The 16,482-nt window shown below is 39.2% G+C and overlaps 2 protein-coding genes and 1 non-coding gene across 7 annotated transcripts in view; 1 reads left to right on the forward strand and 2 right to left on the reverse strand.

The window, feature by feature from the left end:
* Window positions 1-3,886, reverse strand: part of mmp16a (matrix metallopeptidase 16a (membrane-inserted)) — a 39,414-nt gene extending 35,528 nt beyond the window's left edge. For all 5 annotated transcript variants that reach the window (XM_088363406.1, XM_088363403.1, XM_088363408.1 and 2 more), the window contains exon 1: window positions 3,766-3,886. The gene's annotated coding sequence lies outside the window, so the exon portion shown is untranslated. The remainder of the gene's footprint in view (window positions 1-3,765) is intronic.
* A 688-nt stretch (window positions 3,887-4,574) lies between these two features.
* Window positions 4,575-5,821, reverse strand: pomp (proteasome maturation protein). Its single transcript, XM_088363560.1, has 6 exons — window positions 5,699-5,821; window positions 5,355-5,452; window positions 5,188-5,248; window positions 5,004-5,105; window positions 4,831-4,924; window positions 4,575-4,762 (listed from the first exon to the last, which is right to left on the reverse strand). Exons 1-6 carry the CDS (start codon window positions 5,699-5,701, stop codon window positions 4,695-4,697), a joined length of 426 nt encoding a protein of 141 aa, XP_088219686.1. The 5' UTR covers window positions 5,702-5,821; the 3' UTR covers window positions 4,575-4,694.
* Window positions 5,822-5,967: 146 nt separating this feature from the next.
* Window positions 5,968-6,039, forward strand: trnac-gca (transfer RNA cysteine (anticodon GCA)). Its single transcript has one exon. It is a non-coding gene; the product is annotated as a tRNA-Cys (tRNA).
* Window positions 6,040-16,482: the final 10,443 nt, after the last annotated feature.

Genomic DNA, 16,482 nt, shown 5'->3' on the forward strand with positions numbered 1-16,482 from the left:
CGTGACGGGCTGTCGCTATACACTGAGGCCCAGGAACAAAAAAAAAAATCACATTAACCGAGTAAAAGAAATACTTCAATGGGATATAACATTGTTAAGTGAAGTAGACCTTTTTAATTTAATTTGACAGCTGACTGCTCGCTCCACATGGAATGAAATGATGTAACGCAGAAGTACCGTATTTTCCGCACTATAAGGCGCAGCTAAAAACCTCCAATTTTCTCAAAAGCCGACAGTGCGCCTTATAATCCGATGTGCCTTATATATGGACCAATATTGAGTCACTACAGCAGGCGTGTCCAAATATATGGACTTATATATGGACAAAGTTTTAAAATGGGCCATTCATTGAAGGTGCGCCTTACAATCCGGTGTGCCTTATAGTGCGGAAAATACGGTAGTTAATATTCGTGGTTTAAACTTTTTGTCGACTACAGCTTTGAGGTGCTAACCATTAAGAAAGTTAAATTACTTGTTGGAAATGATCTTTACAGCACAGGTGTCAATTTTCAATCAATGCATTTTTTTTCTTGTCCCAATTGCCCTGAGCTGTGGTATTTAGCAGAGTGAGGACTTCAATCACATCAAGACCTCAGGGAAAGATTAAGAGGATCACTTTAGGCTGTGTGGGTTGATGTGTGATGGTCCATCTCGAAACTGCCTGCAGTGAATCTCCAATTTGTTTCATTAGGACAAATGCAATCAAGGGTTTTGACCCGAATTCACCTGGAAAGTGCAAAAGTAAACCGCCTCTGATTTACACTCCAGTCATGATGGTTAGCTCCCACATCGATCGACGTGGAGACCGACCGTCTCATTTTCCAAACAAACGCAGCTGCTAGGCTTACTGTACATTTTGGAGGAGTCGCAGCCGTAAGTCAGAGCAGATGAAAATAAAAACCCACAAGCGACTCCCACACACAACAGAAATAGTTTGATTTCTCTTTTTGCCCTCTCTGTCCTTACAGCCGCTCCCACATTGAGTAGGCACAGAAGAGGAATTGATATCTATGGTAGCAGCCCGAGATGGAATTCCGGCAAGCGTTTGCATCCTAGCCCATAATCAAGATGAGATGCATGATTAAATTGCTGTCAGATTTGCTTCATGTGCTAGCTGACACTTTGTCAAGATGTCATCCACGCAGCTTCCAGAACTTTAATTCAAACCCACGCAAACAACAGTCATCCACAAATACATAAGAACACCCACAGAGGCTTTGCAAGTGCTTACTTTCCAACCTCAAATGTCCATCTTCTGCTTTTTATTATCGTTATTGTGTCCGGCAACGGTCACAGGTCTGGTATGCTTTAACTTTTTTAATGCCGCTATAAAGCCACTATAAAGCTTTAAAAAAAAAAATAGGCGGATCAGGGCAATAGTCTTTGTCAGAAGCAGGGCGGAAAACGGTGTTTACATCTACAGGCGCTGAATATTTAATCAAAAAAAAGATATTTAAGAGGATATTTAGTATGAAAAAAGCAGTGCTGTTTGAACTTTTATGAAAAATCACATTTGTATAAATATAAGCGTAAATAATGAGTAAATATCAAAATAAGTACATAAATAAACAAAAACAAGGCATCAGTTTAAATACAGTGTGACATATCAGCACCCAAACTGTGACTTTCCCGTGTGAGAAACAACACGGGCAATTCACAGGAAGTTCATCCGAGGGCAGGGGGATGGATGAGGTTGTGCTCCACGTCAACGGAGCTGTCAGATGTTTGCCTGAGCTCAACTTGGAGTGATAGCAATGTGTCAATCATATATATAGAGAAATATGAGATTGTTTTTTCACTATATGTGTGAGCCGACTGACTGTATATATAGTGGGCGCTCATGCTGAACTTACGGCAGTATTTTATTCCATACTGTGGGAGTGTTTACACACAAGGACTCACTCAGCACTTATTGCGCTATATCTGCTAACACGCAAGCAATCCATTTGGAAGTGTGTTTGGTTTCACGCCACATCTCTTTCTTTTGCCGCATGCTGGAGACGCATAAATTGGAGTCATAACTCGACGAGAAAAAGCATAAACATCCAATTTAAGTAAAGGCTTTTTTTTTTCTCAGTGGTCGGTTATATAAGGGTCAGCAATGGCACTATTGAAATTATTAAACTATTATTTTATTATTTATTGTATTGAGTTTACATTTAGCTTTGAGCAGAAAATTTGGATTTGATGCTATTTTCTCCCTCAGTGAACAATAGAGGAAAACTAAAGAGCGGAAGTCAGGTGATGACATTTTGTTAATCTACGAAATGATGCTTACGTCCGTTTTGTGGCAGATGGCGCGTGGAAACAAAAGCAAAATGCCAGGAGGGTGTTTGGCATTTTATGATAGAGTGGGTGGGGCTTTCTTTTATAAGGTGTGTGTGGGAAGATGCGTTAAATAGTGTAATCTAAATAAATAGAAAAAGTTTTTAAATAAAAATACTCTGTGATCATCATCCATAGGTATAAATAAAATTATGGACCAAATCTTTAAATTTGACCTTAACGGCACTTTAAGGGAAATGTATTGATTGGCTGTTACAAATGACAAAGTGAAATCATTAGGCTCGATCCAATAAATTGCATGTGAGTTGGCTGATCATTAGTGTTAATTAAGACTAATCCCACTCTCAGCCAGTTCAAGTGGATCTGTGGCCATGGCAACCCACTCCCAAATGGTGAACGCCAATGAGGCCTGCTGCTTCCTCTTCACTCCCTGCAGCAGTCATTGTGATTTGTAGAGCAATTACCACGCAGCAAGAGGAAAAGGAGCACTTTTGACAAACAAGACAGTGGCCTGTCTAATGTGCCAAATTCTCCCAGCGTCACAGCTAGAACACAACACGTGGCGGAAATGAGTCAAATGTAAATTACACCTTATATACAGTAGGCCTTATATTTACATGTACTGTCTATACTGTAAATCTCTTATTTATTGTAGTTGTATCATTATTGTATATGCAAAGTGCTTTGTTATAGTTACAACTATTGTGAAATGCACTATATGAATAAAGACTATGTTATATTCTCACGTGATGTTTTTTTTGTTTTTCTTTCGTGACTGGACTGAGAGACTATACATTGAAGGTGGCCCTGAGGGAATGTCTGTGTTTTCCAAAAACAGGATTATTACATATTTTTTGCATTAAGATACACGTCAAAAGGCACTTTGGACCTCTCAACTAAGTCCCCAGTGACAGTGACTGTCTAAGAATTAACATTTGTTTTCTTCAATCCTGTTTATTGTAGTGAATCAAATGAATTGATCTAGTCATTGAACCTGGCTCAATACTGACATCTACCGGATGCTGTTGTGAACAACATGGATGACGTATGTCATAAGGTCACTTGACTTCAAATGTAGAAAAGTAAAAAACAGGAATACTATTATAAAATCGGAGAAGTTGTAAAATTGTTCTTTCACCAACGATATTGTAATGAGAAAAAATATAACGCAGGTTCTCTGTCAATAAATGAAACAAGAATGAAGCTTACAATATTTATTATTGAACAAAAGATTCAAGAGGTTAATCGACCTTTACAATTTACAGCAGGCAGCGGTAAATGTGAGCAACTGTAAAAATAAAACACGTATAACTAAACAGTTAAAATAAAATGTTAATATAGTAATTAAAAACATTAATATACCGCCTACCTGAAGTGTCGTACACCAACACACAGTCACTCGCACACTTATCATATAAAAGCCATATGCCGCACGATAAACACAAATAAAACACAGATTTAAAAAAGAACAATAATTACCAGGTTTGCAGATTCAGCCCAGCATTGCCTCTGGCCCCCCCACCGGAAACTGTCACTTCAGGCTCATTTGACACTTCCTGTTTATACCGGAAATGCTATTTCCAAGAGCACTTTATTGTGATGCACACGCCACAAAAAAAAACCGACCGTTTTGGTGTCACTGTTTTCCGGATATCCGGCAGTTTCTAATCCCTCATTGTGATGCAGTTACCCAGAATTCTCGATAATCCATTCCTCATGCTTGAAGTATAGTTTATTTAGTTTACAATAGGACATTATAATGGAACTGTAGCAAATTTGAATGATTAAAACTGTATATTATAGAATGCATTTCATAAAAAAAATTAAAAAAAAAACCAGGACAATTGTCACCATTAGTTAGAATCGTACTATTATAATGCTATATATATAATACTACACTGGGCAGTCGTTCCGGCTGGTCCGATGGCGGTGAGATTTCAATTGATTGCTACAGTGAGTTACAGAACCTCTACGTTTCTTCTCTCCCCTCCCTCACCGTCGACCTTGACTAGCCTTTTGGAAAAAAATAAAATAGTCACTATAGGCTTGTTGTTGCTATTTAAATTAGATTGATATCGCTTGTACTCCGTCCTCAGTGGCTGCACTTTGCAATTTTTTACTTTGTTGTGTACACGCTATACAAAGATAGTTTTGTATCTATTGAAGGGAAGCAGTTATACATATGACTTGCAGAAATTAATGTATACAAACTCAAAACAAAAGTGTTTATTTATATGCCACGAAACATATCCATCCCCAGAGTTGAATCAAAACAATGATAGCATGGGTATTTTTAGTGACATTTATTGATACTGCAAACCTGTTTGGAATAATAGAAAAGCTATGCTAGTCACCTCAACAGTTTCATCAAATCAAAGAAACATACAATAACACGAATCTGTCATCTTCTAAAACATCCCCAGCTTGCATTCCATCATCATGTGCGGCTCGCCCATCATTTCACTCTGTGTTGGGTCTGGAAAAAAAAAAAGTATGACTGGTTAGCAATGAATATGCGACTCCGTGAATGAGTTTGAACGTCACCATTGAGGATGTCCTCAAAGCCGATGGATTCATCAGTGCCTCTGAGGGTGTCCAGCGCCAAGTTGGAGCTTGGTAAGAACGGTAGACGCTGGATCTGGAGCAAGAGATGAATCATAAAGCAACATTGGAAATAAGGAAGCCACATAGATGCAATGGAACATCTCAACCGTTACCTGTCTCGCTGCCCTATACTCCATCTGCAGCTTAAGCGGAGCATGAAGACCCTGGATGTTTCGAACGGTTGAGAAATTCATCTTGTCCTGGTTCAACTGGAACTGTTTGACACAAACACATCATAGCCCACCAGAAAATCAAATCAACACCATCCCGCACTCGTAGTTTTTCCAATCTACTTACATTTTTTTCCGACAGCTCCAATGCATGGGCAGGGACGATCTCATTCTTCACATTGTTGAAGCTAATCATTAAATGACAAGATATATGGAATACGTATTATGAATTTGATTTCAATCAATTTACATGCATTATCTAATAAAACCACTATTTACTGCATATTTACTCACCCATGGCGAAATGTATCGTGAACGCCATATGCCCCCGGTGGACACAAACCAGTCACTGGTACGCTGGCGGTCAGCTGAGACTGGAAACCTCGAGAATTCTGATATTCATACATTTGTTAGTATGTTATGGAAAAACCCGCACATAAATATTTAAATGTTATGGGAAGCAATGTGTATTTTAAACGCTAGCTAACGAGCATTAGCTGCAATGACTAATCACAATTGCGGACTGCAGCGATTATGGCTACAGAAAACCCCACATATCATAAATGTTAAAACATAAATAGTATTAATATTTGTATTTTCACTTTACATTAACGACAACAAAAACAAAATTGACGTACCATTTCGAAAGCGACTTGTACTTTAGATTGAATACATGGAAATGCGTCGCATTTTCATGACGCCATAACCGGTATTACGTCACGGATGATGCATCAAGCTATTTTTCTAACGCTTCTTGAATATTAGCACCAGACTGGGATTTTTTTCCTATAATTATTTTTCGTAATCGTTGAGGATTATTTGGTGGTTTATCACTGCAAAAAATAATTTCGACCTCAACAGATATATTATGTTTAAATAAAAACCCACTCCGGACTTTTAACGGCACGGGGGTATAGCTCAGTGGTAGAGCATTTGACTGCAGATCAAGAGGTCCCCGGTTCAAATCCGGGTGCCCCCTCATTTTGTATTTTTCAAAGTAGTAACGGACACAACCCAACCTTATACGTGTGCACATTAAAATAATTAGCTCTTAAATAAAATAGGCGTAACACAACTGTGTTTTTGTGCTTTTTAAATGCATCCAAGCGCATTAACAATGGCATTCATCAGCAGGGGGCAGCATAAAGCTACAAGTTACTTGTTCCACATTTATATGAAAGTCTTATTTCCCAATAGAATAAATAATAATCTATATATACAGGTATTTCATCCCATAATTCTGCACACAACACCCTATAATGACAATTTGAAGTGGGAAAAGTAAGAATTAAGAAATCACATGTAGGCTATTTTTCATGACCTTTGCCACCAAGGTTCAAATTGAGCACCTGTGCTTAAATCAATTAACTGAACATGATTTGGTTTGGCACACGCATCCCTAACTAAGGACCCATAGTGCACAAATGTTAGAGCACAAACCAAGGAGATACTCAATTGTGTTGTTTTTGTTTTCATTGTTGTTGTTTTCAATTTAAAGCTGGACTTGTAAAGCCAAACTAGGTCACCCACGTGAAGCCAAAAATACAGGCAATCATTTACAACATTCCAAATTCCATGTACATTGTTACACACGGTATGTACACACATTAACGTTGACGTCAGCTTGCTAAGTTTCATAATGACGAGAGGCGCGCACACAACAAAACCACTCACGGACATTGAAGATCCAGTCACGCATGGACACACAATTTCCCCCTGCAATCTCAGCTCATTGGCTCAAAGAGCGCCAAGTGAATTTATGATGAAAAGCCAAAGTCGAGGTGGCGGGCGGGGTATTCACAAACCTAAAGCTATGAGCTGCCTGAGGAAATCAGGTCAGAAGAGTCACTGACCTCTTTTGAATCTCTTAATATGCTGCTGCTTTATCATGGTGGTCCCGGAGGTGTGAAACTCGGCACGATGCCGTCTGCAGGTTGCTATGCAGTATTGTGTGTCTGTGTGTGTACACGTGTGCAGCTCATAACATATTTGAGAGTAACACCCAGCATTTTTCTGCCAATCTTCTTTTCCCTCATGTTATGTGATGATTAGAGTGGCTTGAGTCCAGACTGAAGCTTGAATTACAGCCAGCGGCATCCATTATGTCATCACCTAGTTTTGCGTTTTTCACATTTAAAAGGAGAAAAAATGAATTTAATATAGTCAAATTTGCACAGGTAAAATGTGAGCATCGAAGAAAATGTCTTAAAAAAAAAAAATGCGTAACTTCATCCAGTAACCAAGAAAAGGAAGGCAGCCATGTGCTTTTTTATGATGACATTATAAAATTGAAAACAATCCAGCATGTATTGTTCTGTGTGATTTTTTTTTTTTTTTGGACATTAAATCAGACAGCTTATCGGGAGCATTTAATTCCCCGAAATATCAAAAGGTTGTAGGTATTCTTCTGCAAATGAGAAAGTGGCTGTGACAAGCAGGGTCACCATGTGACATTTGGAGATTTCTCATCTTTTTATGATCAGCTGATTTTATGCTCACAAATATTTTTTGTGAGTACATCAAACGCAATCACCTCTCGTACTATTTATCGAATATATGGATCAAATCGCAGCATGCAACTAGAATAGTTTCTAATCAAAGCCTGATCATGTCTTAGTGCTCACATCAGGAGTCAGCAATCAGGAGAAACTTGAACGTTGAATTTTAACCACAGGTGGAGATTATATGAAGATATTTATAGACACGGTAAAGAAGTCTTTAAGGGTTATTCCTTGAATTTGAATTTTGAACGGTCTAATTTCATCTCACATGGCCATTAGTGCCTGCTGTGTATTTCCAACTTTTTCTCATATTTCCTCTTCCCTTTTTTGGTTGTCATTCACTCTTGCTTTCAACATACGTCCATTATTTTTAGCAGCCTGAGTCATGACTTCCTTCATTGTTCTTTTGGATTAACACGCTTGCTCAAAACTGGAGGTTTGAGGAATGAAATAGCAGAAGTAGTTGATTTGGTTGTCTGAAATTTTACCCTCATCTGGAATGCAGCTATTGTGTGAATAACATTAAGAATAAATCATGACAATATGTCCACTAATACATACACCACAATTTTTTTTTTCTTCCAAACAGAGCTCAGCAGTTTTGCACTTTTGGGCTTTTGTATATGCTGACATGCATACACACAAACTGCTGATGTCGTCAAGTTCTGCAAATGGCATTAGTATGTCCATCATACATACAATACTGTAATCTCTAAACTGTCACACGATAATGCAACCGTAAAAAAATGGAGGACAAAGAAGGATTATGTATATTATTGTAGCTTAATGGATAGAGACCACACATTGTTTTCATGCATGCTGCAATCATATAGTATAGCGGCCATTATGCTGTTTTGGTTTGACAGGAAAAACAGCTGAGGAGTCCCAAATGTAGTTTCTCGCGAATGATAATATATTTACGATGATGGATTAATGGAGGAAAGAGAGGGAGGGGGGGGGGGTACATTTTCTTTTTGCAAGAATTTAGTGGAGATGAATTGTGAGGTTAACCAGATGGCCGGATTCACATCCGGTCTATTAATCCAATGATGCTCTGCTTCAATCTGCCTTTTATGTTTGATTGTCCATGAATGCATTCATAATTTAATGAATTTCTTGCTCATTAAGTGTCTTTAACAAACAGCTCGATATTGCATCTATGTAAAATTAGATTTGATTGCTTACAGTAATACTATTGGCACAAAATATTCCAAACATATTCCCAAGCGCCCCACATGAGAGTTACAAATCTTGCAAAATGCAAAATAGTTTGCTTTCATGTATTCTCTTGGCAATTAATTCCTCTAAATAAATCAATAACTAAAGAAGATCTTAACATATTCAAATGAGTATCCGTAATGCTTTACATAATCGAGGAATGAGCAATTATCGGTTTAATAAAGCAGATCATCTCTATTTTTTTTTTTATGTCATCTAATGGCACTCCAAGGTTGTTATTGTTGTGAAAGCTTCTTCAACAGCAGCTATACGTCCCAGTGGGAGATCTCCCAGTCGGGCTGATACAATTAATTAAAGTGGTTGGAGGCTGCTTTTTGGCATAAAATCCACCCGCACCATAACGAATGACACTTTTTCAGGTCAAGTGGTCCAAGATAGGCTCGGTTGTTCGATGTGAATATATACATGAAGGAGGTCGAAAAAATGATACAGTCGGTCACCATAACATGAAGAACATTGAGACATGCCAAGTCTGATGGAGGAACTATCAGAAGAAAATGACAAGAAAATTTCAGAAAAGGGTGACGCATATTATTATTTTCTCTTCTTGACATTTCTACAAAATGATTCACGTTCCATATTCTATGCCTGTTCCATTTAATGCCATTTTCAAAATTGATTTATTAAGTGTCGGAAATGCCAGGAGCTGTGAGTGGGTGAAAAAAGCTAAAAAAAATATATATTATATGTATATATGATCATGTTCTGTACCTAATGAAATGTCCACTATGCGCACCATTTTGTCCACGACTCAACCAAAATCCGTCAGACACGTCGGCTTGCCGTGCAAGAGGTCACCTGATCCCAGCAGGTAGATTTGGACTCATTATTCCACATCCTGACACACACACATATACACACTTCAACACAATGCTTTAACAGCAGGAGCAAGCGAGCACAACCTCTGAGCATAAACTGTCTCATTACCGTACTTTCCCATCTGAGCGGAAACCAACACGAACGGACACCGGTCGTTGTTATCCGCGGGTCACTGGGTTGTGACCTCACATGGGAACTGTGATGGCCAAAAAGAAGCCTGATGGGATTTAAAATAACTACAGGATTTTGTTTGTGACTCTTTGGCTGGAAAGAGGTTTGAGCGTTTGCAGAGCAGCAATAAAACGGTTTACATTCAGACAAAAAAGATGCGCTTCTAAATCCGCCTACTCAAACGAAACAAACGTATGAAAGACGAAATGTGTTAAGGATTATGCGCCCGTACGCAAAAGTGACGTCTGTTTTATGACTTGTTTGTCCAATAAAGCTGAAATATAAAATAAACAATAATTCCATCTTGCCACAAAGTGAATATGCCACCATAAAAGGGCAAGAAAAAAAAGTGATCCCATATTACAGAAGTTCAAATCACAGCAGAAGAAAAAAACAGACATAAGCTGTAGTAAAAAAAAAATAAAAATCTAGCAAATTCCACACTAATCACATTCGTCACATCCAAGGAGCTTGTTTATAAAATATTTCCATGATCTGCCTCACTTCGCTTTCATTCCTTGAGCGATTTTATGTTTGGTATAAGCTATTTCAAAAAGCCTGGCTAAAACCTCGAAGCCAAGCCAACTGTATTGAAGGTAACAGAAGCGTATCTGTCTTATGATTTAAGACGGCAATATGCTGACCTGCATCCATGTAAAAATTTGCATTTATAACCCTTTCTATTTCTTCATTCATCTCTGCACTGTAGTGATTGATGTTTTTAATAAAACGCGTGTCCTGAGGGTGAAAACTAAAAAAATCTCAAATCAGAGGCAGGCATATCTATAACCTTAAACGACTTTCTTTCAAGCGGCGTCCTGTTTCCCAGCAAATGTTTTGTAAACGGGTGAGTAAGACATTACGTTTCGTTAAGTTCCTGCCTTTGTGTCTCGATGTGCTTTTAATTGTGCAACAAAACGGTGTCGTTTCAGAGAGCGACTCGGGTCAAGTGTGGGTTGACCCGCCCGAGGAAAAGGCAAGGTAAATAATTAGCTTTTATAGACTCTGCCACAATATGGCCGCCTAAAATGAGTCTGTGGCTTGTTATTTTACTACACGATCATTTATAATGGCCCAATGTAAATAAAAAAATAAAAATAAAATAATATTTTTTTCCCCTTCCTCACAAAATTGCAACTTTGGACCATATATAGAATTCTACCACAAAGTTTTTGCAACTTTCTGGAGATTTATGTGACATTTCAATTCCAGACCAAAGAGTAATTGCAGTGGTTTTGCGGGCTGCCCGTAGTGAATACCAACAACTGATAGCACCGTGACTTTTTAACATCTTTCTTCCTGCCTGAGCTTGGATTTAAAGAGTGTGGCGACAAGTGGCAGACCTTTAATTCACACAAGTCACACACTCACACGCAGAACCAGTACATTAGGTCTGCTCGAGGTCAGCGATCTGATGGAATTTCTTGATGCAGCCCCTTATACGTTTTTTTTTTTCCAAGCCAAGCTTGTTATGTAACTTATGTCAAGTTTTCCTCATTAATGTCGCCAAGATAAAACATAAAGCCAACATCACAGTGCATATTTAAAAAATCGAAAGCCAAGAAGTGAACGTCTGAAGATACGTTGATCAATTATGTAAGGGGAAATTGAGCACAACAGTTTGCTCCTTGTGATCAGATCATTATAATTGCCACGTCAATTATAATTAGCCTCCGTGATGCATCCATCCAACACGTCAATCAATAAGTAATCCTCACAAACACATTGATAAAATGGCAAGCCTCTTAAATAAGCATTTTTTTTTGCCTGACATCAACTTTACGCTCTCTTATATAAGTTTATGCTATTGCGCGTGTCGATTAGAAGGTCACGAGCGCTGACCTTCCTCACTTTTGTCTCTCATGGGGTCAAACTGCGGCCGGAACGGTTGATAATGCTAATGTGTTAGCACTACTCAAGCGTGACCGACACAATGCAGGGAACGTGTTGGATTGTCATGCGGGCGTCTACAGAGCCAAATGAAATGTGTGCAAATTGTTTGTGTCGGACGGTTTAGTTCCACTTGACTGAAAAGATGAGCAGTTTGGGGATCTGCATTGCTAAAAATGCTTTTTTCAGGAGGTTGGTCACACAAAAAAATTGCCAAAAAAGAACGTGTCAGAAGCATCAACAAATTTTGCACCAGTGATTTTTTTTTCCAGATGTCCGCCATATTTGGGACAGTTGGCACGAAGGCACCAGATGTGCTCGTGACCTCATTTTCTTTACGCTTACTGTTGCTAGGTTACAAAATCCTTTTCTAAAACTCCCATGCAGGTTTAATTAAGTAGATTCCCGTGCATGGCATAGGCTCACCAAATTTCCATTGATTAAAAATCGTGACCTCTATCCAGTACGATTGCGTCACCGTCACAATTTTGATCAAACGCATTAACGATGAACTCAGCCCATGGGTGGAAAGGACATACTGATGACGTTTCGGAAAAAGTGAAGCATAAAGTTCAGAGGGCAAAAATGGGATGCTTGATTTTCCATCATCCTAAATAATATTCTAGTCTCATTAACACGTGATATAGTAAATGGCTCCATATTGGTCAGGGGGCGGGGCTAGTAAACAGCGTGGGACCCCTGTGGAATATTCACGGGGGTCCATTGTGTTTCTCTGGTGAAGTCCTCCGGGCAGGATGCAGGCCAGTGCTCAACGCAAACAGCATTATCTGTGTGTATACACAACACATCTCCACAGGACCTTTAGCCCAAACATTAGATAAAGCCAAACATCCTTCCCAACAACTGGAATACAGTAGGGAGAGACAAACGGAAATATAAGCAGGTCAAATTTCTGGTAGTGGATTTAAAAGACGGAATGAAGCGGCGGCTAGACGGACTATTACAACAGTCATCATTCATTGATGGCTTCCACATGATAAATAAACAATGATAAACACAATTCCGCCAACAAGAGGTCAACGGCATGGGTGACTCCCCCCGGAGAGGGAAGATCTGCGTCACGTCTTGAGATGACAAGATGACATCAAATACGGTTAAAAAAGACTTTTTGTTTATCCAGCAACACCTCATTGGCCCGAGGAGACATTTTTTCCATTATTCCCGCTCGCTATGTCGTAAAATGAATGCGGATGACTGAGGGTGAGTTTGCGGTCTCTGGAGTGTTTCATAAGTTGTTAAAATGAGACTATTGTTCCATGATAAATGCTCGGAATGTCATTTATAACTGCCATTAAAAATGCGTTTTTGAAAATTAGCTACACTCTTACTACAGTTCATCTACATCTTGAGTGAATCCGACTGTGACCACCGCTGCATCGGCGCAGCCCTCCCTCTCTCAGATCCACCAGCCGAAACTCGCCTGTGAAATTCCCCTGCAAAGGATTACGCCAGCCCGAAAAAATTAAACTTCAACTCAGTAAACCGTACTATTTGACCTTGTTTTCCCATCTGCAGTCTTGTTGCTGCACTCCCCTCTCAATAATTCAGAGAGCTGTCCAGTTCTTGCTCAGCTTGCTTGTTATGAACACTGTACATCCATTTAACTGTCAGCAATTGTTCAGTGGGAAAACGTTCACACCCGGCCCGAGGTGTTTTCGGTGAACGTGCAGTATCATCTGTGCTGTCATTTTTATTTCGCTCAAATATCATCAAACAAGACTACAACAAATATTCTTACTTCTATTCCATTATGTTGCATGTCCCCACTGAGGGACAAATGAAGGACTTCTGTCTCTTTCTCTTGACTAACTTGATTTTCCAGCTCCATCATCAAACCAGGCTGATGTGACTCTACCTGATGGATGTTTTTGTTTTTCTTATATTATACAGCAATATTGTCCTTGAAAAAAAAAACGTTTTCTTCTTCAAGGACGCCTATCACACACCAACGAAGGACAATATTTGTCCTCTCAGCACAAATGACACTCAGCACTGTATTTACTGCACATCAGTTCTTTAAAAGGATCATGCATGAGAAAGCTCATGGCATATTTCTCATTATTCTTAACAACCTTGAGCTCACGTAAACGTCCACTATGCATGTTAAAATCCGTAAAGTAGCCCATCACACACTTCTAACAGGTCGCAAATGAGGGATTTGTTTAATGAGCTTACACATCATAGCTGTCACTTGGCTTCACATCTGCTGGTTGCTTGGCAACAGATGTTTAATGAGGCTTTTATTGGACGATGAGAAGTGAAGTGACAGATGGATGTGTATTGTTTGCATTACCATGGTGACTAAGGACACTTGCCTTGAGAACGAGAGATGTAAAAAAAATGTTGCTCTATACGGTCCCTAGTTGCATAAAAGCAAAAAATAGATGAAATTATGGAAGTAATGGCTTTCAGAGGCCTGATGGATTTTTTTATGCTTGCCCTCGCTCAGATATTGGAATCATGAAGTCCCTGCCGGAAGGCTGCAATATGTGTGGTGCATTTAGGTGCCTGCAAATAAATCAAACCCACTTTTGCATTCCACTGAGAATGTCTTTCCTCTCATATAATAGACTCTCAGGCGCTGGATGACTGCATGATGTCATCGGAAATCTTGTTGATTAAAATAGTTCAAGTGTTTGCCTGGAGCATTGTGTGAGGTCAACCATGGTGTGACTGCTTAAGATGTGGCTAGCCGGTAATTCCGCGCAACAGGTTGAAGAACTGTGAGTGGTTAGCATGGTAACGTGTAAACAGGAAGAGACAACTGGAGGGAACTCTGCTTTTAGAAAAATTCTCCTTTGATTCCACGTTTGTACTTTTGGGCCACAGGAAGCAACACACACAATACAACAAGGTGTGTAATGTCAACCGGAAAAGTGAAACTGACTTCTGAGGAGAACAAAATATTTTGCAGATTAAAATTGGGGATCAGGAAAAAGCTCATCATTAGAATAAAACTAGTCACTGACAGATAAATCAATTATTTTTAATCACTTTATGTTCATAATATCATGATATACTGTCATCTTAATGAAGGACAGCAACTTATATACACAACAAATGGTGAAAATTTTTAAAATAAGGGTACAGCAAAGAACAGTCCAAGTGGTAAAACACATCTGAGGTAACCAAATTGCATAATTTGTGCATTAGCGTGTGTGTGTAAGAAAAAGAGAGAGACCGAGTCCAGCTGTGTGATGACCGGGGGAGTCCGACAGAGAGGGCCACTCGGGTCACTAGGGGAAAGGAGAAGCAAGGAGGAGGAGGATGAGGAGGAGGGAAAAACAAATATGAGAATAGTGAAAGCATGAAACATGATTTTAGGGAAATCAATTTATGTCAACATAGCCAAATATGGACATGAACGGAAAGCTTGTCAACATGATGCGCGTTTTGGGGATCATTTTGGTAAGTAGTGGTTGGTGCCCATAAGAAAGGTCAACTGAATTTACATTTTTTTGGGGCTTTATTTATGATATCACTTGAAGCTATAGTAAATGAGTTTCTATTTTAATGGTTGAGTCATCGTGGGCAAAAATGAGGTTAGGAGGAGAGCAAGATGAGGGTGAGAGTGGGACCTAACGTGGGTGAAAAACTGGGAGGATGTCCTGTTTGGGTCATGTGCTTCGGAGTAGTTTTACTGTGGGAAACTGTGGGTTAGTGTGAGGTCTGCCTTTAGTGACTTGTGAGAACTACTTTTTTTTTGTAAGGGTTCGCTGTTCATTTCGGACAGCTGTCAGTGATTTTTTTTAAATCATTGAGGAATCAAAACTGACCACCTAGGTAGAATATTTGTTGGAATAAATTTGTGAGTGAAGGAAAATGTGTCCAAAAAAAGAACAGTATTCATCATTCATTTATCAATCTTAAAAGCATTATTTAAATAATATTTAAATAATAATATTTAAATAACAATGATAATAATATTTAAATAACAATAACAGTACAGATATGTTTAAAAATAATATATATATATGGCAACAAAGACACAATACTGTTGCTTTAAATGGCAGAGGTCACTTGTTTTGCCACAACCTCCAGCTCGTTGGTCGTTACTAATCTTTGCCACAAGTTGCTCGGCCATGACAAAGCAGCTCTACCCGGAAGTGGAATGGCACCCTCATACTTCCTGCGTCGCTTTTGGTCAAAAAGCACTGGGTCAACCCACTTCCCTGTATTCTTCTGTCAACTCTGGGAAAAAAGCTTGAATATCCTTCCTGCCGCCAAGTGGCTGGCCATGGAGGCCTTGTGGAAAAGCATCCTTCAGGGAACCTGCACTGTTAGGCCCCGCCTCTCATAAACTACGCACCCATGGGCATGCGTATGTAAACGGGCTTGTTTTATGTCTCTGAAGTAACAAAATCTCTTTGGTTCTTTCCTGGAGATCATCTGGGATAAATAATGGCCGTGTGTTTGTTTAGATGGTAACTTATGATACTGGGCATTGTATTGTGCTCAGTGAGTTTGTGGTTTCCGCCGACGTCCTCTGGGTCCGCTCATTGTGGATTAACGTGGGTGTCTGCAACGAAATCAACATCATTGACCGTCGGCCAATGACTACATTGTCCGTCTCTGTATTTACAAAATTCCACGATAGGACGCTTGCATACGTCAATGCTGTTGATTCAATAAGAGAATGATGTCTCGGAATTGAATAAACACTTGAATAAACACTCCCAGGGAACCAATGAGCCCATTTCAAGACAATGAATTTCCAAGAAGAAATTCTCTGGAGGGTAAAAAAAGAATTCACCCACTCCCAAATCTAAGAGGTATTGTTT

The sequence above is a fragment of the Syngnathus floridae genome, chromosome 20, assembly GCF_059516105.1.
Source record: "Syngnathus floridae isolate MCC-2025c chromosome 20, RoL_Sflo_1.0, whole genome shotgun sequence".
Taxonomy (NCBI): domain Eukaryota; kingdom Metazoa; phylum Chordata; class Actinopteri; order Syngnathiformes; family Syngnathidae; genus Syngnathus; species Syngnathus floridae.

Coding starts and splice junctions, on each gene's coding strand:
- pomp (XM_088363560.1), bottom strand. Junction 5,106..5,187: donor TGGAGCTGTCGGAAAAAAAT/GTAAGTAGATTG, acceptor TGTGTCAAACAG/TTCCAGTTGAACCAGGACAA. Junction 4,763..4,830: donor CTTTGAGGACATCCTCAATG/GTGACGTTCAAA, acceptor TTTTTTTTCCAG/ACCCAACACAGAGTGAAATG.